The 9,778-nt window shown below is 46.6% G+C and overlaps 1 protein-coding gene across 1 annotated transcript; it reads right to left on the minus strand.

The window, feature by feature from the left end:
* Positions 1–351: 351 nt before the first annotated feature.
* On the minus strand, positions 352–9,351 carry klhl43 (kelch-like family member 43). The gene is made up of 7 exons (XM_053446248.1): positions 9,124–9,351; positions 4,338–4,878; positions 4,111–4,259; positions 3,266–3,612; positions 1,895–2,194; positions 1,641–1,816; positions 352–1,150 (listed from the first exon to the last, which is right to left on the minus strand). The coding sequence occupies exons 2-7, from the start codon at positions 4,646–4,648 to the stop codon at positions 352–354; spliced, it is 2,082 nt and encodes a 693-aa protein (XP_053302223.1). The 5' UTR covers positions 4,649–4,878; positions 9,124–9,351.
* Between the last annotated feature and the right edge of the window lie 427 nt (positions 9,352–9,778).

The following is a 9,778-nucleotide window of genomic DNA, read 5'->3' on the forward strand; positions in this document are numbered from 1 at the left end:
GATTTTTTTTCCTTCTTGGCCTGAACAGAAAAAAGAGCAGACATGATCCAGATTAGAGCTGAAACGGAATAATCAGTTCTCATTAATCAATTCTTTCATTGTCTCTGATGGAAAACACTGAAAAGCTTCATTGTTGTTTGGTTAAAGCTGGAATATCACTTTCCTCTGTTCCTTTTAAACTGATGGTCATTTATTATTCTATTATTCTTGGTTAACAATTAACCGTCTAATGAAAAATTAAACTTTTAACCCAGACTGTGAATAATCATTGGTTGCAGCTCTAATCCAGATGTTCTCCTGAGGTTGACCCCCCCCCCCCCTCTCCTGGAGTCTCTCTCTGGTTCCATGTCTCTATGCAGTGATGCTCTGTGATGGGGCCAGGCTGCTCTCTCTGCTGCGGTTCCTTGCGACCTGCTGCTGCTCCTCGCTGGCCGGGGTGTTGCGGTGCTGCTGGCGGCGCGGTGCGTGGCGCGGCGGCAGGGTCAGGGTGCAGCAGGACACTCCCACCGTGGCCTCGGGCAGATCCTCGGCCATGGACCAGCTGTCAGTGGCCGGGTCGTACTTCTGGACGGCGGCCTTGTAGCGCTTCTCCGCCTCGTTCCAGCCTCCCAGCAGGTACAGCTTGTCGGCCAGCGGGGAGAGGCCGGCGGTGCTCACCCCAAGCAGGAGGGGGGCGGCCCGGCCCCACGCTCCACTCTCCGGAGAGAAGACCTCCACGGAGACCACATCCACCCTCTCTCCACCAGGCCCGAGCTGGCTGCCCCCCACCACGTACACCTTCCCTCCCAGGGTGGTGGAGCAGTGCCAGCCACGTGGAGTCTCCAGGGAGGCCTTCTCGGTCCAGGTATCGGTCTCCATGTTGTAGCAGGCCACAGAGCGGGAGTAGGCGCAGTTGATGTACCCACCAGTCACCAGGATGTCCCCGGACAGCAGGGTGGCACTGGAGTGGCAGCAGCGGGGCACCTCCATGGGTGCACGCATCTGCCAGGTGTTGGAGGAGGGCAGGTAGCTCTCGGTGGTGGCCAGCAGACCCTCCACGTTGCGGCCTCCGATGGCGAAGAGGCGGCCGCCGCTGGCAGCCAGGGAGAAGTGGGTACGGCGCTGACGCATGCTGGCCAGGTGGAGCCAGGTGTTGAAGCGAGGGTCGTATCTGATGGAGGCAAAAAGAAGAGTGGAGTTTAGAGCAGTGTGAGGAAAACACAAGCACCGGAGCTCCAGACCCCCGGGGGTTTAGGAGGTGATGTGAAGTAGGAGCCACCGCTCAGTTCTCGAGCTCCTCTCCTGGGGAATCATCTCCCAGGACCTTGATTTTGGATAAAGCTCATAACTAAGATATGGTTCCTACTTGGACCAGCTCCTAGTTATGATGCTCTGGGTTCTTTCTTCTAGATCAGTAAAGTGTTGGAGTCGAACGAGTTTTTATGGTTGGGAGCCAGTTCTTTTGCTGGTTCGTGATTAGGAACCCGCTGCAAACCGACCCTTTCCTCAGTGGAATAGGTTTTATGGGCACCAGCAACTCACTTTGGCCCTGAGGCCCCAGAACAAGGGTTAGATTAAGGGGTCAAGCAAATCGAACAACCTGTGAGTTGTGAGGTTGTTGTCATTGTTAATGATTCATGTTTCGTGTCCTTCAGTCGAACCTGCTGAGCGTGCTGACGGCGTGTTTGGCCTGGTTCCTGGCGTCATTCTGGTCCTCCCCCCCGGCCACGTACAGGAAACCGTCCATCACAGCCACACACTGGTTGAAGCTCTTCGCCGGCAGCTGAGTGAGGTGACGCCAGGAGGCTCCTCCCTCACGAGGGTCCCGCCACAGCACCTGGACGCCGGGGTCAAAGGTCACTTGGGGATTTCCTTATAAGAATATATAGACCTGTGACACCAAAACCACACCCACCTCCCGGCTGAGGGCCCTCTCGGTGAGCGACGGACGGCCTCCGATGGTGAGCAGAGTCTGCTGACCGACTCGTACTTGGGTGCGTCGGGACTGCAGGGTGTTCTGCTGGTAGGGCAGCAGGTGGTAGTTCATGGCGTCCACCAACAGGCGGTGACACTGAGGGTCCAGCATCATGCGGGGCACCGGCTGGATCTGACTCACCAGCTCGCTGGCCGGGATCGTCTCCAGACGGACGTGACCCAGGAGCTCGGCGGCGTGAGTCTGACGAGAGGCGTCGAAGTCCAGCCACTTCATGGCGAGCTAGAGAGAGAGAGAGAGAGAGAGAGAGAGAGAGAGAGAGAGAGAGAGAGAGAGAGAGAGAGAGAGAGACAGAGAGAGAGAGAGACAGAGAGAAATCTGATGTTTAAAAATGTTATGTCAGTGAGTAATGTTGTTCGATTGGGAATTTGTTTGGTTAAATTTGGAAACAGATAATTTCTTGAATGGGAACAAAAAGCTAAATACTAGGAAAACGAATCACATGAAAAGAAGTTGGTGATAAAGATTTATAGCTTTTATAATTCTCATTCTTTTCAACAACTCTGATTCCTGTTTTTGATTCTGATTTAAATAAAACAATCTAAATATATTTTTTAAGTGAAGCCAAAGCATTTCAATCGCCCCCTGGTGGCTGGCAGCAGTATAGATCATAAACCCTGCCTCCTCCATGTTGGTGAAGGGGACATGGATCATAGAACCAGTAAATTCATATTTCTCAAAGATTGTTTTTACGTATTTTATGTATTTTACAGAGCTAATGTTGCCTCTAAGTTGGTTTTTAATCGGGTTAAATTGAGTATGTATTTAAATAAAACCTGACCAAATGAAGCGTTCCATCGGATCAGTTTATAAAAAGAGCCTTCACGTCTTCTCCGTCCCTCAGCTGTCTGTCTATTTGGGTCCACCCTGCAGTCCTGTATTAATATGCACAGCTCTCCTCTTGCAGACAGTGAGAGTTATACTTGGTCTCTGCTCACAGTCGCCCTGCAGGGGACGGCCTTCGAGTCGTGGCTCTGTGTTTGGCTCTGAACAGCTGGTCTGGGGTCTGTTTTAAGGGCCTGATGAAAATAGCCGAAGGGGCGACGATGAAGATCTGATATTTCTCAGTTTGGACACAAGAAGTGAAGAGTTTGTATCATTCAGGTCAAAAAACCTTTGAGCTGAGGAGCTTGAGTTTAGTTTGTGATCCCAGCTTTAACGGCAGCCATGTTTTATTCTGATGGATGCATAAGCTGTATTTCATTAGGAAATGTTCGTTTATCCTATTTTAGCCCCAATGTTCTGTTTCAGATTTCAACCGTTGACCTTTACAGACAAAGTGTGACCTCTGACCTGGAAGGCCATGACCTCCGAGGGCAGCACCAGCAAGTCGTCCTGCAGGAAGGCGGAGATCTGCTCCACGGTCAGCTGGGTGAACAGCGGCGTCTCGGAAAACTGCACAAAGTTGTCCAGGACGAAGCGGCGGGCAGCGTCGCACACGGGCTTCAGGCTGTAGGCGGCGGCGATGTTCCAGATGTAGACGCAGGTCTGGACGTTGAGCTCGGCCAGCAGGAAGTCCATGCACATCTTGAGGAGCTGCGGGATCTGGAGGGTGGCGGCGGCGGAGACGGTGCAGCCGATGGTGTAGAGGGACATGTGGACGCGACCCAGGTAGGCGAAGGTGATGACGTTGGCCAGGCCTGCGGACGGAGAGCGACCACAGACTGAACAACTGACGCCAAACCCTCACCTCTCACCCGGTTTCAGGGAGAAACTAAACTTCTGTGGCCAAAAGAGTTAAATTCTTACAACTGATGTTTCTCAAAATCCCCTTTAAACACGTCTTGATTTAAAAAAAAGGTTCATTAAGGTTTTATATTTATTACAGTGGAGGAAATATTTCAAATTAAAGTACTTTTCCAAACTTTAAAAGTTAATTATACCGTTTTCATTGCCCCCTGGTGGCTGGGTGCAGTATAGGTCATAAACCCTGTCAATAAAACTTATCTCCCAAAAATAAAATATAATATATTTGGCATCTTTATACAGTCTTGGATCCTGATTAAAGTTTGTGCATTTACTGTGATGGAGACACCAGCTCTGGCAAAGATTAACACCTTAAAGTTCGGGTGAACCAATTATTAGTCTCTTCACTAAAGCCCCCTCCCGGGTGGACGCAGTGTGAATCGATGTCGTACCCAGAGGGGAGAGCGACGGCAGCTCCAGGCGCTTCATGCCGGGATCTTTGGCCAGAATCTCTCTGAAGTACTGACTCACAGACGAGATGACGAGTTTGTGGACGTCGAAGGCCTTCGTCTTAGAGGCCAGCTCCAGGTCGGTCAGGAACCTGAGGCAGGGAAAGTACGTTGTGAAGTAACAACCTTGAGCCTGTGACCGTGCAGCTGGACTTCACATCAGAACTTACTTCTCCTGCCGCATCTTGCTGAGCTCCTCCAGCACAGCGTTGCCGTGCAGGGGCCGTGTCAGCTCGCTGCCCAGGCCCAGGCCCCTCTCTCCGGGCTTGATGACGGGCAGCGGCAGCGGCAGGTTGAGGCTGTTCAGCTGAGCGATGTCCAGCGCCGCCATCTGCTCGATCTTCTTCATGCCGCTGTCCATCACCACCACTCCATCGCCCAGGCTCTCCACCTTCAGCTGGTCTGTGGTGGGCTCCATCACCTGAGAGATGGTTTCCACGGCGGGCTTCTTCTGACGAGGGGCCTTCTTCTTTGGGGCCATCGCTTGAGTTTGAGTCTAAATGAACTCAAGTCAGTGTTTGACTATGAATGAATCGACTGAGTTGACAGACAGAGACTCTGGTTCTATAACAGAGACGGCTGTTTGGATGTTGTAGCTACGTGTTGTCCTCGTCTTCCTCGGAGCAGAAGACACACTCTGGTGGACAAACTGGTCGAATTGGTTTGTTGGATATTTCGTTGGTGGTTTCACTTCAACACAGCACACAGCACCTGGAGGAGAGAGAAAGACAAAGTATTCCTCTTTAAATACAGAGACACAGCATATTCTGTGGAAGAGAATTGTGTGTTCTAAAATAACCCAATTGCTTATAATGAGAATCACACTAAGAAAAAACTTTATTTACATGTTTTAGTGGATTTTGAGAAGTTTTATTATCTCTTTCTTATGTATATGTTTAAGATTTTGAAAGAGAACTCTGTTCAGAGCAAATGTTTCTCTCTTGAAAAACACTGACAGATGCACATTACTGAGTTAATCCCACACAACACAACACAACACAACAAAACAATGAATCACAGATGAGCTGTGTGTCTGTCGGGTCGAGGGACAAGTGTGTGTCCTTCGAGAAGCCGTCCTGAAACGAGGCTGAGCTCAGGGTCGGGGTTTGTGGTTTGAAGTCCCTCCCAGCATTCATGGCTGTGGAGTCACCAACTGAGCAACTGGGGAATCTGGTTCACGCTCGCAATGAGCCGAGCTCTGCAAACCGGAGCAGAGCGGGGGGGTCACATGTGCACAGGGTGACCCAGGTCCCGAGTAAACAAAGGGGAGAAGCGCTGTGCACGGTGTTTCCTGAATTTAATGAAATGAATATAAATGGTGTATATCTCATTTTTATTTTATAAAGCTTTTAAAGCCACTTAGGAAACAAACACAAGGTCTTCTACTGTGTTTTGTCTGAATGACAATAACATGAATCTTAAATCTTGTTTTCTGGGTTTCGGTCGTGTATCTGTTGGATTCACATCAGGTCCAAACCAAAACTTGAAAATATGAAAGGTTCTTGTGCATATGAGCATTTGCAAGACTGTGAGCTTGTTTTCCTTTTCAATTATGTGCAACTTGTCTGCCGAGAATCCAGAACTGTGGAAATCAAAAACAACTTTTGGAGATTACAATCAAAGTTGTTTTCATCAGTCAAACTCATTTACAAAAAAAAAAAAATGATTTAAAGACCTGCTGGTTCTGTTCAAATCATCTTGCTCCTGTTGAAGCCTTTGATTGATTAATCAGGTTGTGTTTTAGAGGGAAACCTTTTGCCTGAGCTCAGCTACAGTGACCTCACCCCCCCCCCCCCTCCCTCCTCATCTGCAGAACATGGCCCTTTTTTAAATAGCTCCTATTGGCTGGCAGGCCACCAGGCTCCACACATGGACAGGACACACGATCGTTCAGGACCAAGCAGCAGCTGCTGTGGGTGTCGCATGTAGGGAGGGGGGGGTCACTGGCTGCTGAGGATGTGGCAATCCCCTTTAAAACAGCAACGTGCAGCAGCCTGGACGCTGTGATACCTTGACACGTCACATGATCCAGAGACATGGAGCATGAAAACACTGCACACAGGTGGGTGTGTGTGTTTGGACAAACACACACACACAGACACACACACACACAGGTGGTCAGTTCAGTGATGGGGCAGGATGGTGATAAATTTGTGTTTGACTAAATCTAGTTTTTACATGTGAGCAGTTTAATAATTAACACGGGATCCATTAATTGATAATAGAAAATGTATATGTTCTCAACAGAATAACAGACGCTCTGCACTTTTCTTTATGTTTTAGTTTTCATTTTGTCGATTTACACATAATCAAAGTCATTTCTATTCATTTCTAGTCATCCCTCTGAAATAATGAGTGAGAAATAGAAGTTTAAAGTACAATAAAACGCTACATGAGAAAATTAAGTTGATCAACTGTACACAGAAACTTTACACTAGTGAAAATAACGTGTGTGAAAAGTGAGATCTGAGCTCCGGTGACGTTTCAGAAGTGAGAAGCCGGTGATTCGCTGGCACTGAAATAATGTTCACTGTGCCGGGGTCAGTCGGAACTATCTGGGACCAAGTTTAATGCAGAGAGCAGCTGCTCCGTCATCCACCAAACTGGGAACCAGACCTTAGCCCCACCCAGCCCCACTACCACCATCAGCATCATCACTGTAACCAACAACACCACCTTCTCTAAAAACAACTCAGTCTTACTGGTGTCCTGAAAAAAGCTCATTAAATCATCTTAAAGCGTTTGTGGATCATTTTACTGGCTGCTTCTTCTTCTTCTTCTTCTTCTTCTTCTTCTTCTTCTTCTTCTTCTTCTTCTTCTTCTTCTTCTTCTTCTTCTTCTATGACCCTAACACTGCTGACTGTTGAATATTTGATCAAACTTTCATTTTACAGGAATTTGAAAAAAAACAGATCATTTTGTTTCTAATTACACATGAATTAGAGATGTGAAGTATATGAAAAGTAATGTTTCTAGATTTCTCAAAGACATTACATTTTTTATACTTCACATATAGTGAATTATGCATAAATAGTACGTGTAAATATATTAATTAATTTTCTTAAACGTGTAGTTTTAGCCTCCAGTCGAAGTTATTAACTGATTAACTGATCTAACTAAGTAGCCGACTACATTATAAAGAACTTGTAAAATGTTTATTTCTATACTATCCTGTGTTATCCTCAAACACTTCACAATCCTGCCGCTCCACAAGAAACTCAGTGGTACTGACGCGCCTGAAGAACACACAGCTCCCCTGCAGCTTCTGGAGGAACCATCACCGCTCAGGATGTTCAACCTGCCTCAGGAGCTGCTGAGCCACTTCTACATGTCTCTCCTCCACCAATCCATCACTGCCTAATCTGGATTCAACGCAACAAGTAATGAGAAACGATGATTGGTGCTGAAACAGATCTGCAGACCCTGAATCACACTCTGAACTGGTTCCAACTCCTGTTCTGTGTGGATGCTTCAGAGCAGCAGACGCCAAAACAATCAGATACAAGTTTCCTTCCACTCCGATCCCTGATGAATCAATCACATAAGAAACAACCACCGTGCACAATCCTGTAAAATCATCTATCAATCAAACTTGTATATTATGTGCATATCTCTGTATTTTATGTACCGTATTTGCATTTGATTTCATTCAGTTGATCTAATCTCATTCTATCTTATCTTTGTTATTGAATATAAACACAACCATAATGTACAAACTGTCAAAAGATGTGTGTCCGCACTGGACATAATAACCACCTCCTGTTGTAGATAAAGTAACTTATTACACCACCAATCTTAACATTTTCTTCAGTGCTTCCTTAAACCTTGAATGAAATCCACGTGAAATCTAAAATCTAATTCCAAATCAAGTTCCTCGTATGCACACAAATAGAATGTAATAGATTACTCTGAAATCTACGATCCAACTGGACAGAAATAGCGGTTTGACCCAGATGGTCGATCACATGTTCTGCAGATGAATCAGCTTCACCTCACTCCTTCTGGATTTCTCTGGACTGAGCGAGTCCTTGTGGCTGCAGAGAAGAAAACACATTCTCGAACTTACGAATGAAAAACTGATGCCATGTCCACTGTTGTCCCCTCTGTCCAGGCTTCATGCTAAAATAAACTAATCCCCTCCTGGCTCAAGGGTTCAACAGCAAACAGTCATGAGAATGTTGTCACTCTTCTTATCGGACTCTGTGGAACCATTCCCATCAGGCCTGCCTTCGATTGTCCCCTTTGTACGTTGTAATGGTGACGGATTTCACGATCTGTCCAGAGAACCAATATTTCTAGTTGTACGTCTTTTATTCCTGCTCTTTTAGCTCCATGTTTGTTCTCCTCCAGCGTCTGAAACAAATATCTTCTTCTTTAACAGCTCAATCCTGTAACTATTTTCACCAGCAAGTCACTAATTGTGTCTCGTCTAATGTCTGTTGAGTTGCTTTAAAACCCTTTTTCACCTCGAACAGCTGCATGTGGAATCTGGACACGTTGGTCAGAGTAAACCAGGCGACAGGATTTCGGTTTCTTTGCACCGATGTGTGTACATATTTTGTACATGTACACACACACACACAACACCACTCTGATCCCTGCACAGCACCTCTTATCTCAAGAGTGTATTTATAGGCGCTGACCCACACAACATGTATGTGTGGGTGTGTGTGTCTATTTCACTTTAAAGACTTACACCCTCAGCCATAAAGTGATATCCCGACAGCAGCTGCCAACTGCTTCACATTCTTTCCATTCAACCATTCAATAAATATTACTGTAAATTACTGCTTAACATGAGGATGCCACGAGACATGTGCTTCTTTATTTGCAGTTTCTCAATAAAAACTGGGAGATTTAAGGGATTTAAAAAGGAAATAAAAGAGCAAAAGAACAGAGTTTTAAGTTGCACTAATACCACAACAAGTTAATGTTTTGAAGGGAAATGTGTTTTACCTCTTTCTCCTCCCCGGGTCTTGCTCTTCTTCTTGTCTGATGCTTTCTTGACTTCTCTCTTTGGATTCTGTTCGACCTTCTTTCTTTTTCTTTGCAGTTGTTCTTTCACAGGTTCCTCTTTGCCTCGTCACTCCGTCCTCTGTCCGAGTGCTGTGGTGTGTGTGTATGTGTATGTGTGTGTAGGTGTGGGTCAGGATCACAGGGAAGGAAATCAGGGTCCCAACCAAAGCTGTGACGTATGATCTCCCCCCCCATAGAGCTCCAGCACTGCCTCCCTGTCCTCCCATCACACCCTCTTCTGCCATTTTCCACCTCCCACCTCCGGCATCCACCTCCATCTCCAAATACAGGCAGGCCTTGTGGCCCTCCCCTCCAAAAATATCCCAAAAGAGGGCAGCTCACTTCGCCTCCAATCCCATCAGCCCCCCCCCCCACACACCCTGGAGGCCTCAGGGTTTCAGGTGTTAGATTTGTTTTTATTTGACTGTTGATCTTGTTTATTTCCTTTTTCTCACAACAACAAACCTGTAGAAACTCTCAGGATTCAGGACGAGTGGATTCAAACATGTGTTTTTTATAATATATTTATAGCTTAGCATGTAAAATAAAATAAATGTATACATGTTATTAAACTAACATGTCCAGTCCAGATTCA

The sequence above is a fragment of the Pleuronectes platessa genome, chromosome 18 (assembly GCF_947347685.1).
Source record: "Pleuronectes platessa chromosome 18, fPlePla1.1, whole genome shotgun sequence".
In the NCBI taxonomy this organism is placed as follows: domain Eukaryota; kingdom Metazoa; phylum Chordata; class Actinopteri; order Pleuronectiformes; family Pleuronectidae; genus Pleuronectes; species Pleuronectes platessa.